Below are 16,053 nucleotides of genomic sequence, written 5' to 3'. Positions count from 1 at the left end.
GTATTTTGGTGGTCGTGATTAGTGCTCAGTTTGACATCAGTAAACTCAAATAAAACGACAAATAATCACTCTTTGGTGGCAATTTAATTTCATCATGCTCAATTTATTTCATAGTGCTTTATTTATAGCATAGATTTAAAACTGAATTTAACTGAGAACCTAAATTTGAAATCAATAATGTCAAGTAATCAATATTAATTATTATTGTTAATTATTGTCCCTAACGTATCCTTCCATACAACTAATAGCTTGGCGAGGTATAGCAACAGAAGGTCGCGTGATCTTTAAGCAGGAAGCATCAATTCTTTTACAAATATCAAACCGTGCATATTTTTTTCAAGCCGATAATTCAAACTTATCGTTTTATATATTCCAATACCGTCAGATATTTATTTATATTGATAAACATAAACAAAATAAAATTATATCAACGAGCATTATTGGTCTATTAACTCTCTCCTTACCGGCCATTTTCCGGATTTTCCACAAAACTTCACACCCAACCTATACAAAAATAGATTTATTTCACTCAAACACAAAATCTGTTAGTTCTTGCTATAGAACATATATCTATTTTTTCTGCAACACAGTGTTAATAATATACTTTAACTATAGCAAACATTTTTGTTGAAATATTATTATGTACAAAAGAAATAAGAATGAGAAAAATGTTGGCTGCATCGTAACAAATATGACAATTTTCCTATGGTATGGGTAGTAAGGAGAAGTTTAAAAAAACGTTTACAACGCTTGCTTATCAACCTATAGCGTTTTACATTTTTATACTCTCGTGATGGAACAGTATAAATTTATCATATAGGACAAGAAATGAATCCCACACAGCCTGTACAATTTTCGACCAATAAACAGCCAGTAAAACGGCCATCGCTGATGGAACTGGGAAAATATGTACGAGTAATTGCCTTTCTTGAGGACACGTATCTATAAAACTTGATGATTCGAGCGTCATAAAGCATTAATTAACCAACGAGAACGCTCCCTGCCATTTATCCCGTTCCGTTCTATTGACCATTTACTTCCAGTTAATTGTCAACAGTTCTTTCCACACAGAGAGATGCTTTGCAAGGAAAAATATCACCTCATAAAATAAACGCGCAGTCCATCTAAAATGCAAGTATCCCTTTGGAGCCATTAATGCATGTGGAACCGAAGTTTATCCCTGTTTCTATAGCGTGAAATGGACATAGGAATTGCTTGCTATCCTTGGTATAGGAAGCTAGTCTATCGCAAAGTCTCTCTGTTAATTCTAACAGAACCAGCTATCTAATCACTGTTGGGAGGATGGGGGGGGGGGGGGCAGGGACGGCTGGTAATAATGGGCAGGGTGGGCAAATACCAGCCTGTTTTTTCAAGTTATATGCTGTATTACCAGGTCTGAAATAATCAAATTTAAATTAGATAATTTCAAAAGTTACTACTTAAACTTTATACTTCGTACTGAAATCAATTTGTGTGTATTTTTGATAGATTGCGAATCACCATGCATCCCTTAATGCATAAACCAGGATACGCTCCTGTTCTTTTTTTATCACCCCCCCCCCCCAACCACTCCACTCCGCCCACATCGTCATCTCATCGTCTCGTCGCTGACGGTGAACTAACTCCGATTTTTGCTGTCTGGCCTCTCTAGTACTAGGTCGGGCTAATTCAAATGAGCCCACCTTATTAACCAGTGAAAACTAAATAGAGATTTTGGCAAACGAACTTTTTCTTATTTATTGCCTTACTTGTGCTGGTACCATTGATGTAATGACTTTGGGAATGTTCCAGTATTGAATTAAATTTATTAATTTACTAATTTTACATCAATTTAGTATTGATTTGTGTTGTTTTTATATATTTGTTTATCCATTTAAACTTTTCTTTTTTTTTCTCGTTTTCTTTAGTGCTTCTCAAAACTCATTTATTTAAATTGTTTTCTTATTTGTTTTTTGTTGTTGTTGTTGTTTTTTTTTTTTTTTGTTTTTTTTTTGTTTTTTAACAAATTAATTTGTTAGTTCTTTTTTTTTTTAATTCTTAAAGTAATTACCCCTGTATTTTTATTGCCAGACAAAATAATTTTGCAAAACAATGTAATTTTCTATTGTATTCCGTATAATAAAACAAAACACTTTTATTCAAAAGTCACGACTAAATAAATATATAAAATACAACCACCATTTTGGTTTGCTCAACATTTGAATTAGTATACGAGAAATACTCTTCTGAGAAAGGAGAGAGTTGAATTCTAACTGACTTATAGAGGAAATACGGAAGGGTGGGCAGATTCCGTACTTGCCCGTCCTGAAGCTAATACATACATAAGATAGTTCGCGATGAAGAGGCGGGAAGCTCGGGGTTGGTTGGGTAAGGAGTAAAGATAACACGGTCGTTATTGTTATAGTCTAACGAATGCATGAGGAGAAATTCGTAACATTATTTTGTCTTAATTGTATTGTATGAAGTATTGGCGAAAGCCTAAGATTAAATAAACGTTGTTTTTGTTTGTCTTATTTTGACTATGGAACTGATACTGATACGAGTACTTGTCATAGCAGAGCTGCCTACTTGAAATAGGAAAATAAAAATCGTAGTTTTCAGGGCTAATAAAATCGTAGATATTTTAACTACCCTTTAAGAAAATGACCGGAATTTCGACTGTTTTGATAGATATCAATTTTTTTTAAACGAGAAAAAATGATTGGAAACGTAATAATGATGGTGATGGTGGTAGTGATAGTGGTAGCGGTGGTGGTAGTAGTAATGATGGTGGTGGTAGTAATGATGATGGTAATATTATTATTGTATTATTATTATTATTATTATTATTATTATTATTATTATTATTATTATTATTATTATTATTATTATTATTATTATTATTATTATTATTATTATTATTATTATTATTATTATTATTATTATTATTTATTATCATCATCATCATCATTATTATTATTGTTATTATTATTATTATTATTATTATTATTATTATTATTATTATTATTATTATTATTATTATTATTATTATTATTATTATTATTGTACGTATTGGTGGTATTACTATTGTTGTATTTTTGTGTGGTTATTAATGGTATCAGTTTATTGTTTGGTTCCATTTACCATTTTTTTCCCACTTTCATGTGGTCATCAAATTGTATGATTTATTGTCGAAAGCCTAAGATTGAATAAACTTTGTAATATCGTATGGTAACCATCATTGTCGACGACATCGTCGTTGTCATCATAATCATCATTATCATATCATCATCATCATCATCATCATCATCATCATCATCATCATCATTATCTTCATCATTAACAACAACAACAATATTAACAACAAGTACTACAATAGCAATAAAAACAATATCAACATCATCATAACATTTCCGTCATCGTCTCCACAACTATCATTCTAACCAACAGCACCACCAAAACCACTACCATAATTACATCCTCCTCCACCACCACCACCACCGCTACCACTATTCCAACCACTACCACCACCGGCACAATCACTCTAATCATCAAGACAGCAGTGAAATGCAATTTGAGCTCTGAATGAAACTCGAGTCATATCGCTGTTGTTGCTTCTCGATTAAAACTTTAAGGTTACTACATACTACTGAAAACCAATAATGTAACAGAAATATTAATCTCGCCGTTGAGGGATTAAAGCAAATCTTTAATTTTTTCGAGTGAACGAAATGGACTTGTATTGTCAAGGTGTTGTCGCATTATGTCTCGTCGCTTTATTTTTTAGTGGTATTCTCTTTCGTGATTCAGTTTTGATTACGTTTGGAATAATTAAAATCTACTTGTATTGTCATTTCATTGTGAATGTGATTATTTGTGGTTGAAATATTATTTTTTAAAGGTGAAAAAAAATAATAATTAAAAAAAAATTAATTAAAAAATAAATAAATAAATAAAATAAAATAAAAAATTATATATATATATATATATATATATATATATATATATATATATATATATATAAATATATATATATATATATATATGACCGAATCATCTTTGCCCCACCACTGTAAATAGGCTAGAACCGCCACTGGGGGGGGGGGGGGTTCAGAAAAACATTTCGACTGCATCCAGGATTGATCTTATTGAGTACTCTACCAATCCAACTATCAGGATACCATATATAAATCATAAATTACCCCCGACAGGTTTGTCCGCAATGCACACAGATTGATGATCGTGACAATGATTTGAATTAAATTAACTTATTTTATTATAAAAACCATGAAACACTTAACCAGCAGGCCATCCCATTGGTCTTCCTCCCATGATATGAATATGCAAATGAGGAACAGCCATGGTTGCGTCCTTGCCTGTATTGATGATGATACGGAAACCGTCGTCAAGGTGTTGTTCCTTAGCAATGCGACTAGCAATCAGAAGTAAATGACCAAGGAGCTGTTGAAAGAAAAAGGTGAAAAAAAAGAATCAAAAAGACCCCAAAACGACAACTTAACACCGTTGCAAAGTCTGTATAAAAAAAATTTAGAATAAATAAAACGGTTAATGGGCATGATCTATATTACATTTCCATGTGCTCCAGGCCATTGGCCACCTTGCAAAGTGTGCTCAAAATGACCAACAGAGTGAAAAGTGTTCACAGTTTGAGAATATCCAACGTTACAATTGGTCATTTTCTTCAACATGACTCATGGGTATGTTTACAACTTCCGTAAACAAAGCAGCGTGTTTCGATACATAAAGAAATGTCCAATTGTTGTACAGCAACAAATCATGTGATCGATGACTAGGTTGGACGATAACATGAATATAGATCGCTCCCATTATCACATGTCTTTCCTTCAAAAGGAAATTAAATGTCCTCTCAGAAATATCACAGTACTGGGGCAGCTTGGCTGAGCGGTATTGTCTTTGATTTGCTTCGTTTCCGAACTGTAGCGAGTTCGACTACCCACAGCGCTTGGTGGCTTTGAACAAGTCACCTTACCTTAGCTCACTTTGTGGTGCTGCACTGCGGCTGACGCGCGGGACATTCCAGTCTTCTCTAGGGAAAGATCCTAAAAATAAATTCCACTTGGTGGTTGAATAAAAGAAATTTTATAATATCATTATTTTGAATAATAAAATGGCGCATGCGTGAGATGTTTAGTTCGATTCCTTGCTTTTTTGTAAATATTGTCTTTTTGGGGCCTACCTCTCTGATTAAACCCTAGATGGAAGGACTGGCGGACACTCTATTCGTATGAATATTCAGTGACAGTGATGTATATCAACTCTTGCGATGTCCGTGGTCAATCGTTATGGTACCTGGCCTAGTAATAAAGCCGCTGAATATTCATACTTCACAAAGATCATGTATGGAGCTCTGGTGTCACTGTTGCAAGATTGAGTTGGACACTTCAGCACAATTCGTGAGGCTATTATGTATCTTTTATGTGCAGCAGATGTCGCTGTAGAGAGACGTAAGCTTTCTATCTACGGATGAATAGTTGGGCAATGCTTATGAGGTGAAACATCCAAGGAAAAAACGAGAAAGTTTTATATTACAGCCACCAACTAAGACTTTCTTCGAGGTCAATGCTACCTGTATTCTCACACGATATTATGAGACGATGATGACGATGATGATGATGATGGTAAAATTAATAGTCAAAGTAATACCTACTCGTTATAAAATAATAATAATAATAATAATAATAATAATAATAATAATAATAATAATAATGATAATAATAATAATAATAATAATAATAATAATAATAATAATAATAATAATAATAATAATAATAATAATAATAATAATAATAATAATAATAATAATAGTAATAATAATAATAATAGTAATAATAATAATAATAATTGTAGTAGTAGTAGTAGTGGTAGTAGTAGTAGTAGTAGTAGTAGTAGTAGTAGTAGTAGTAGTAGTAGTAGTAGTGGCGGTGGTGGTGGTAATAGTAGTAGTGGTAATAGTAGTGGCAGTAGTAGTGGTAGTAGTAGTAGTAGTAGTAGTAGTAGTAGTAGTAGTAGTAGTAGTAGTAGTAGTAGTAGTAGTAGTAGTAGTAGTAGTAGTAGTAGTAGTAGTAGTAGTAGTAGTAGTAATAGTAGTAGTAGTAGTACATAGTTAATGAGACTTACATATTAAAATGAATATATATGCGTGTGTATTATCTGCTTGCTCTGCATGCATATTGATAAGTCATAATGATTAGAACGACACCACGTTTAGAAAAAATGAAAATAGAAAATAATAAACCAACTCACAGATTGATCTTCGTCCTGAACATCCGCCAAGGTTGCTATAGCCTTCCTTGGCACCACCAGACAGTGAACGGGGGCCATCGGGTTGATGTCCTTGAAAGCAACACACTGAGATGTGGAAACATGAAGGGCAGATTGTTGAGGAGGTAGAGATTGGTGAGGGATATGCGCGGGTAAGGAAGTGGGTAGCAGATAATATATGACTATAATTAATTGCGGACAATTTAAACAAACAAAAATTATTAGTAATAATACCCCTTTTTCCACTTCGAGAATAAAATAGCTAACTTAGCGTCATTCAAATGGATCTAGATAAAATATTATATCAAACAACGTATGTTAAAGTAAAGTTATAGGTTTGAATGGCTGATGTGCGAAGTGCGAACCGATGAAAATGTGTGTGAAGCGATGAACACATAATGATAAGTGTGCGAAGCGATGAACACAAGGGTATTTTGGGGGGGAAGAAAAAAAAAGTGAAATGTGACTAGTTATTAATAACGCTAGTAGAAAGTATTCGCATTCAGAATAAAGACTGATTAATGGGCTTCAAAACAGTATGTGCAGATGTGTCCCTTCCCTATGGAACTCCCGTCTACTGTCATTCTAATTCAGTCATGTCTGCAGATCGGGATTTGGCCCAATATGTCACGAGCCGTGCGAAGATTGTGCACTTACTCTAGTCCAAATCTATGAAAATTGCAGAAAAAAAAATTGTATAATAATAAAAAGCACGCTCTTGATTGCTTCGACTATATCTAGATTTAGAAAAACTCAATTTAAAACACCAAAATGATTATACTAGATGGTTTTTTTTTTTTTTTTAAAGAACGAAAAACTAATCATAGAACGTTTCGGACTCAAAACACTTCTTCGGTCAACTACCAAAGAAAACAAAACAATGAAAACATAAATCCATTATTATAATGCAAGATCGACGGCAATGAAATATCCGGCACGTCCTTTCAAGCAATGATCTACAAGAAACAGTACATTTTGTTCAAACTTTTACCATCTAGAAGATGGTATTAATTTTACGAAATTCAGGACTTGTGCATACAAATCAACGTTTGTTCCATGAAAATATTAAGCATTGCATTTCATCTCACCAAACCAAAGAATAATAATGTAATTAATGGATCATGACAAGAGCTATTCACCTACACGAACTAGCCTTTGAATGCCCTGTATATCTTATTTAAGAAATTATTATAACATCAGGAATTTATCAATATTTATTAGACGTCACTTTCAATCTATCAAAGGAAGGCTTTGTTGTTCTAGATCGAAAACATGATGGCCAATTAATACAGTTGATGAATGACGTCTAAAGAGGTTCTCCTATAAAATTTATAGTGCGGCTATGTGGTCGAGTAGTGTGACACTCGCCTTCGGATCGGAATGTCCTAGGTTCGAATCCCGTTTTGAGCCGTGCATAGTTGAGTCCTTGGAGGAATGAGTACCTGGTGTTAACAGCGTTGTCTGTCTGTGTCTGAAAAAATGTATAGTCCGCTCCAAGTCCCGTGCGCACGGAATATCGCAAATTCCTTCAAAGTTACGAAATGGGGTGCCCTGATTTTGTGCATGCAGCTTATATTTCAAGTTACGTTACGAATTTTGAATACCAATAGTGGTAGACGAAACAGTTTTCACACAATGCTGAATTTATTTGATCTTTTCATCGGTTGCAATAAAATATGACTTAAACTTCACAATACTTGTACATAAATGGAGTGTTGATTCTCTTTCCCTCGGAGGAAATAATCATAACAAAGTTGTATTCAGTGGCGTAGCTTAGCAGATAATTTTGGGTTATTTCAAATATTGTGATAATAGATACCCTTTAAATAGTACTTAACAGTGTTGAAAACAGGCTGGCAGAGTTTATTGATAGCTCTTTGTTATTTTCGTCGGAGGTCTGTTGTGATAGGTTGTGATTTTAACGAGAATAATTGATTGGAAACGTAATAATGATGGTGATGGTGGTCGTTATAATGGTAGTGGTGGTGGTAGTGGTAATAATGATTGTGGTGGTAGTAATGATGATGGAAATATTATTATTGTTAATGTTGATGTTATTATTATTATTATCATTATTATTATTATTATTATTATTATTATTATTATCATTATTATTATTATTATTATTATTATTATTATTATTATTATTATTATTATTATTGGTGGTATTACGATTGTTGTATTTTGTGGTTATTAATGGTATCAGTTTATTTTTTTTGTTCCATTTACCATTTTTTTTCCACTTTCATGTATGTTCTCAGTAGTAGTAGTAGTAGTAGTAGTAGTAGTAGTAGTAGTAGTAGTAGTAGTAGTAGTAGTGGTAGAAGAGGTGGTAGTGGTAGTAGTAGTAGTAGTAGTAGTAGTAGTAGTAGTAATAGTAGTAGTGGTAGTAGCAGTAGTAGTAGTAGTAGTAGTAGTAGTAGTAGTAGTAGTAGTAGTAGTAATAGTAGTTGTTGTTGTAGATGTAATAGTCGTAATAGTAGTAGTAGTAATAGTAGTAGTAGTAGTAGTAGTAGTAGTAGTAGTAGTAGTAGTAGTAGTAGTAGTAGTAGTAGTAGTAGTAGTAGTGAAGTAGTAGTAGTAGTAGTAGTAGTAGTAGCAGTATTAGTAGTAGTAGTAGTTGTTGTTGTAGATGTAGTAGTAGTAGTAGTAGTAGTAGTAGTAGTAGTAGTAGTAGTAGTAGCAGTAGTAGTGTGGTGGTGGTGGTAGTAGTAGTAGTAAAGGTAGTAGTAGTAGTCGTGGTAGTAGTAGTAGTAGTAGTAGTAGTAGTAGTAGTAGTAGTAGTAGTAGTAGTAGTAGTAGTAGTAGTAGTAGTAGTAGTAGTAGTAGTAGTAGTAGTAGTAGTAGTAGTAGTAGTAGTAGTAGTAGCAGCAGCAGCAGCAGCAATAATAATATTACTCTTTCTATAAGAATATTTCATGATCATATTAATCTTATGTAAACAAATCTCATTGTACAGTGTAAAAAATCATTATCGTCATGGCGTATCTTATGTTGATTCATAAAATGTGAATTATTTGAGTTGTATCAAGGACTTTTTTTTAATTTTTAATTCAACCTATCAAATAACTAATCTATCAATTAAATCTTTGGATGATTTTACACTATTATTATCACCATTATAAATATCATTATTACTATTGGCAATTTCCTAAAAATGAACGTTTGAATAATTTTAATAATTAGGATAGGTATCAAATTTTTAAAAACGAGAAAAATTGATTGGAAACGTACTAATGATGGTGATGGTGGTAGTGAAAATGGTAATGGTGATGGTAGTGATGGTGGTGGTAGTAATAATGATGGTAATATTATTATTGTTATTATTGTTATTGTTATTATTATCGTTATTATTATTATTATTATTATTATTATTATTATTATTATTATTATTATTATTATTATTATTATTATTATTATTATTGTTATTAGTATTATTATTATTATTAATATTATTATTGTTGTTATTATTATTATTATCTTTATTATTATTATTATTATTATTATTATTATTATTCTATTATTGTACGTATTGGTGGTATTACGATTGTTGTATTTTTTGTGAATCATTAGTGGTATCAGTTTATTTTTTGGTTCCATTTACCATTTTTTCCACTTTCATGTATGTTTTCATTAAATTGTGTGATTTATTGGGGAAAGCCTAAGATTGAATAAACTTTGAACTTTGAATTTTGTCATCAAATTGTGTGATTTATTGGCGAAAGCCTAAGATTGTATAAACTTTGAAAACTTTGAAAGACTTTGTTATTGCTTTTACCTAGCGATTTTCATGAGTAGTTTCCACTAAACTGTATTAAATATTCTTTAAACATTTACTGTTAGATATAGTTTATGTTTTTACAGAATTCCCGGCTTGTATTGTTACGAGTTTTTGTTTTAGTAAACGCAATGCTTAAATAAGATTTATCTATCCTAGTGGACTACGGATATATAATTTATTAGAATACCGGTAACGTCTTTCTACTTTTTTTCGGACAAAGACATTGATGATAAAAACCAGGGGGATCTCAGAATTTTTAAACCCGTCTTCGATGGACGAGAAGAAATACCTTTCACAAAGGCATAATCCCCGACCAACTGTTAAGCAAGACAGCTCATAAAGGTCACGAAAACCCACTGGTCACACATCGAGTACGCTTCATGGTCGCCATTGTTCGCTATTCTTGAATTATGTTCACTGGCGGCACTTTGAATACGATAATCACTGAATTTAAACCTCTTTAGCACCAAACAGAATGCATGTAATTTTGTATAGTAGAACCTTTCAAAGAAACCGCAGCTTTGAAATGCAAGACACGTATAATTAAAATTACAAAATTAATAATTGATCTCTCTTCTCTGAGTTCCTAGTTTGCTGCCATCTGTTGATATCATTGCTATTCGCCGCATGCCATAAAAATGAATTTTGCGCGTCGCATCTCTAGAGAAATACTATACTCCTCATTGTGACAAATGTGCATGTTTAATCCATATTGCTTTCAGTTTTTATGAATGTAGAAATCCCATAGGAGGCTACACCTCTGGCTTTCAACTATTAAGTGTAACAATTGTTTATGTCAATTATATACAAAGTGAATAATTTGCTGTGTCATTTTAAACCCAAGGTCTTGGTGGGGATCCTGACCTCCCATAGCGGGCAGGGAGGTACATACTGTGTCTTCTATCCCCTTATATCTGTTTTCCAACATGCTTTCTGTCTTTGTCTTGGAATGAGATTACTTGGTTTTGTCCTGGCCCTGGCCGGAGTCTTGCTGGGAGGGAAACGGTCAAATGCAGAGTTGTTGTTTTGGGAGATGATATTTTTTTCATTGTAAATCATCTCTCTGTTATGCACTGTATTATGCTTTCTTTATATTATATATGATTTGTAAAACATTTGAGTGTGTGCCTTTTAGCGGGGACCTGTGCTTGTGTCTGGATGAGACTTTTAGTGATCTCAAACTAAGTACTTTGATAGAGTGCTTTTGGAATCTACACCTGTTTCTTATTTACACCAATTCCCCTTTGTCTTCACTTTTCTTGGATGCTTTATTGTAATTCTAGAACTTTTTACTATCCCATTTTCTTCCTTTTTACTGGCGCTGATATGACCTGAATGTGTTGCAAGCGCCGTAAAACCCTTAATAATATAAAACACTAAACCCAAGGTGACAATGTTGAGGAGTAGTGCATATGAATCTTGTGAGAAGTAAACCCCTGGTCAAGCCTGTGGGGATTTCAGTGATCGTAATCACAACATAATTCATTGTGTCTGATATCTTTATTGAAAACCATTCAAAATATTCACTCATCTCAGTCTCTTCTGTTTTTATATACCGCAAAGAAGAAAAATCACGAAGTATGGTACTGTAACCAATGCAAAAAATTATGTTAAACGTCACTAAGAATTCTAATGTTCGAGTCAATAGAGTTCAACAGTCGTGACGTCACTTCCCTCGTAATGACGCATCGTAACTTAGTAACTGGTTCTAAACTATCGGAACAACGCCCTTAAGAAATACTTCTCCAACGAGCATAAAAGTGGATCCAGAGGAGAAAAAACATTATAAATCTGATCATGTTTTGACTTTATACATTCTGATCACATGACATGTAAAAAAGTTCTGGCCAGCATGAAGAATAAATAGTACCGATTTTCTTTGTTTAGAACCAAGCTGCTGGTTGCTGGGTGGACGTGACATCAGACTATTGAATCCTATTATCATCAAAATCTATCGGATGGTTGTGAAGATGTTCATGTCAACGCGTGCGCGTGCGCACTGGGTTGTGGAACGGACTATAATATCGCCAAACAGAAGTCGTGTCTAGTCCTACTTGTTAAATGTTGCTGTTGGCTGGGGGCTCCTTGTAAAATGCTTTGAGCATGTTAAGTGGATATCGCGCTATATAAAAGTTCACGGGGTTTTTTTTTTTAATCTAAGACTAAGTAAGTTCCAATACTTTAAGCTAAGATGATATGATAAGCCTTTATTACATAAACATTTTGTGCTCGTACAAATTAATGAACATGCATTTGTCATGACAAACGCGATATAAAAGCTCATAACTTTTTTTAACAAAACGTCGATGAGTTACTTACCTTGTCATCTTGATAAATGAAATCAGTTTTAATCCTTCCATCCAAGATCATACCAAATATAGTGTCTTTTTCTTTGTCAGAGGTCGCCATGACAACTGGTAAACAATCTAAAGAACAAAACATAAGAAGAAGAAGAAAAATGGAGGGATAGTTAAGGATTCTTGTACTCTAGCATTTTGGAATTCTGGATGTGTTCACAATTGAATTCAATAGTCTGATGTCACGTCCGGCCATCAACGAGCAGCTTGGTTCTAAACAAAGAATAGGTACTTTTTATTTCCCATGCTGGCTAGAACTTTTTCACATGTCATGTGATCAGAATGCATAAAAGTCAAATCATGATCAGATTTATAATGCTTTTCTCCTCTTCTGGACACACTTTTATGCTCGTCGTAGACGTATTTTCTTAGGGCGTCCGCCATTGTTCCGATAGTTTAGAACCAGTTACTAAGTTACTGTGCGTCATTACGAGGGAAGTGACGTCACGACTGTTGAAGCCTATTTGACTTTCTTCCGTGCAATGTGAACAAACTTCTGATCCTAAGAGTGCAAGAATTCGGTCTCAAAAGTTTTTGGTTGCATTTTCTTTCTTATTTTTTTAAAAATTAAGTTTATTCAAAGACACCACTTGTGATCTGCCCTTGTTATAGTTAAATCAGAGGCTTGACCATTTGAAGTATTTGGGGGAGGGGGACTGTGTGTGTGTGTGTGAGAGAGAGAGAGTGTGTGTGTGTGTGTTTGTTTGTAGGTGTTTGTGTATGATTGTGTGTGTGTGTGTGTTGTGTAAATTTTATATCATTACCCGTTAATAATATGTAACGGGGAGAGTAGATTTGCGATTAATCTTTATTAATAAAAGAAAGAGCATCTATCTATCTATCTATCTATCTATCTATCTATCTATCTATCTATCTATCTATCTATCTATCTATCTATCTATTTATCTATATATCTGTCTGTGTGTATGTGTGTGTGTGTATGTGTGATTGTGTATGTGAGTGTGTATTTCAAATAAAAGGAATACCAGACTCCCATTTGCAACAAAAATAAACCAGTTCATTAACATTTATATTCTTCTAATGCGGGACGTCGAAATTTTGGGAATTTAGTTCGATTTTACAATAGCCATATAAAAAGATTTATCAATTTTATTCGATCCCTAAGATTTACGTATATATATATATATATATATATATATATATATATATATATATATATATATATATATATAATTTATATATATATATATATATAAACATCTGAAAGATAATTAATTTATAAATAGCTCCTTTTATCCTAAAGTTGAGCACTATTATTTCATGGTTTTTGGTTTTATAATTTATATATATATATATATATATATATATATATATATATATATATATATATTGAGAGGATGTGAGTAAAGAGGTTTTTCTAAGGACACAACTCAATTTTACACTTCCCACGGGGGTTTTCGGCCTGTTGGACTGCGGCTGACGCCTGGGTCATTCCAGTCTTCCTTTGGAATAAAGGCCCTAGAGACGAATTTCCTCTATGGGATGAAGAAAGAGAATTTTCTTTAATTTATTTATTTATTTATTTATTTATTTATTTATTTATTTATTTATTTATTTATTCATTTTAAATTAAAAACCGATTGTTCAATTTACGAATCCAAAAGATTCAATAAGGATCTTCTATTTTGACTACTCACCTCGTTTTCAAGGTCTAAGAATACAAATGCCCTCACAAGTACACTGCACGATTGTAAGATGTCTTAATGGTTTGCTGCTAAACCATATTAAAGTCTTAGTGACTACTGCCTTTTTATCAAAGAACAGAGCACGGTATGTGCTATTTGGTTAACATTGCTTATACTGTTTTGTTTTTTTTTAAGCAACGGCAGTGTAGCATAACTGTGTATGGAACACACAACTTGAGTGACGAAACTTTATATCATTGTAAAACTGTCCTTTAGCTTTATTAATAGTATTATAAGACACAATAACTGAAAATAATCAGCTCTTGATTTGTTTTGGGGTTTTTTTTAACATAGCATTCGGACAATTGACCCTTCCGTGGGATATTTGTCAACCAGTTATACATTACTAATAAATATGCATAGGAATTCTTTTATATTCTCAATTTCAGCTCTCATTTTATGTCTACCAGATGGATGTTTTTAAAATACCGCAATCCTTCAGACCCACATGGCCCATGGAGCCGGAGTTTATCCCGGACAACATCAATTGCTTGTTACCGTTTGGCACGGCTAAGTAGTTCCCGCCAGATCTAACCTTTATATTTTTTTGAAGGACTCAATTATGCGCCGCTTAGAGCGAGACTCGCTAGGAATACGAATACCATAATACCTCATAGCGTCATCCTTCCACCTGATATACAGGAGACAACTAAATTATATATATGTTGTGCAACCAAATTGTAGATGTCGCTGATTTTAATGTAATCTAGTAACAAAATGTGCTCTGAAATTTGAGACCAAGAAAATTTCTAAGCCTCAATTTTAGGCCAAAAGTGTCCTCTCTAAGGGTTTCTTTCTTTCTTTCTCTCTTTCATTCTTTCTTTCTTTCTTTTTCATTTGACCGCCAGAAAACTAAATATTCGCCAATGGGTATATTTCTGATTGTAGATTTCTGTTATGCCATTTTGGAAAGCAAATATTTTTGTATATATGATTGTTAAAACAATGTTTATTGAATGTTTTGGGTTGCGTTGATGATGCATTTTTATTTTTAAAATTGGGGTTCCGATACCTCTGTTGGTAGAGCACTCGCTTTACACACAATGGGACCGAGATCGGTCCCGGGTGAAGTCAAGATTTTCTTTTATGCCTCCTTAACCTACTACTAGTAGTAGTAGTAGTAGTAGTAGTAGTAGTAGTAGTAGTAGTAGTAGTAGTAGTAGTAGTAGTAGTAGTAGTAGTAGTAGTAGTAGTAGTAGTAGTAGTAGTAGTAGTAGTAGTAGTAGTAGTAGTAGTAGTAGTAGCAGTATAGTCCGACCCAAGTCACGTGCGCACGGAATATCGCAAATTCCTCCAAAGTTACGAAATGTGGTGCCGTGATTGTTTGCATGCGGGCTTATATTTTAAGTGACATTACGAATTTTGAATACCGATGGTGATTAACCAAACAGTTTTCTCATACTCATAATGCCGAATTCCTTTGATCTTTTCATCGTTTACAATAACAAATAACGCAAACTATAGAATTTTTACAGAAATGGTGGGTTGATTCTCTTTCCTGTGCGGAAAATAATCATAATAAAGTTGCATTTACTGGCGTAGCTTAGAAAATAATTTTGGGTTGTTTGAAATAGTTTAATAAAAGATAGCATTGTAGTACTTTACGTTTACTTTTTCCCTGGTGGACAACGGCCATATAATACATTGGACAACACAAGCAGTCCGTTAGGTGCTTAAACACATGTCGGACAAAGACATTGATGTAAAAAAAAAAAAAAAAAAAAAACCACGAGGATCCTCGACTTTTTAGGCCAATCTCCGATAGGACGAGGAGAAAAGCCTTTCACAAAGACATAACACCCGACCAATTGTTGAGCAAGACAACTGATAAAGGTCGGACAAGACATGTCACGAAATCCCAGTGGTCACCCATCGAGTTCACTACGTGTTTGAAAGTCTTGAATTAAATTCGTTGGAAAGAGTGGGG

General features: G+C 33.3%; 1 protein-coding gene across 1 annotated transcript; it reads right to left on the bottom strand.

Annotated features, from left to right (window-relative positions):
* Nucleotides 1-4,086: 4,086 nt before the first annotated feature.
* LOC144977820 (putative HIT-like protein Synpcc7942_1390) lies at nt 4,087-14,270 on the bottom strand. The gene is made up of 4 exons (XM_078923214.1): nt 14,079-14,270; nt 12,383-12,489; nt 6,265-6,369; nt 4,087-4,440 (listed from the first exon to the last, which is right to left on the bottom strand). The coding sequence occupies exons 2-4, from the start codon at nt 12,470-12,472 to the stop codon at nt 4,276-4,278; spliced, it is 360 nt and encodes a 119-aa protein (XP_078779340.1). The 5' UTR covers nt 12,473-12,489; nt 14,079-14,270; the 3' UTR covers nt 4,087-4,275.
* Between the last annotated feature and the right edge of the window lie 1,783 nt (nt 14,271-16,053).

Source organism: Berghia stephanieae, chromosome 8 (genome assembly GCF_034508935.2).
Source record: "Berghia stephanieae isolate SIO BIC M18660-M18661 chromosome 8, UCSD_Bste_1.3, whole genome shotgun sequence".
Classification (NCBI taxonomy): Eukaryota; Metazoa; Mollusca; class Gastropoda; order Nudibranchia; family Aeolidiidae; genus Berghia; species Berghia stephanieae.
Note: the sequence above shows the minus strand (reverse complement) of the source record. Positions and strands in the feature narration are given on the sequence as shown.

Coding starts and splice junctions, on each gene's coding strand:
- LOC144977820 (XM_078923214.1), bottom strand. CDS start 12,472: ATGGCGACCTCTGACAAAGAAAAAGACACTATATTTGGTATGATCTTG. Junction 6,370..12,382: donor TCATTTATCAAGATGACAAG/GTAAGTAACTCA, acceptor TCCACATCTCAG/TGTGTTGCTTTCAAGGACAT. Junction 4,441..6,264: donor TTCAGGACGAAGATCAATCT/GTGAGTTGGTTT, acceptor TTCTTTCAACAG/CTCCTTGGTCATTTACTTCT.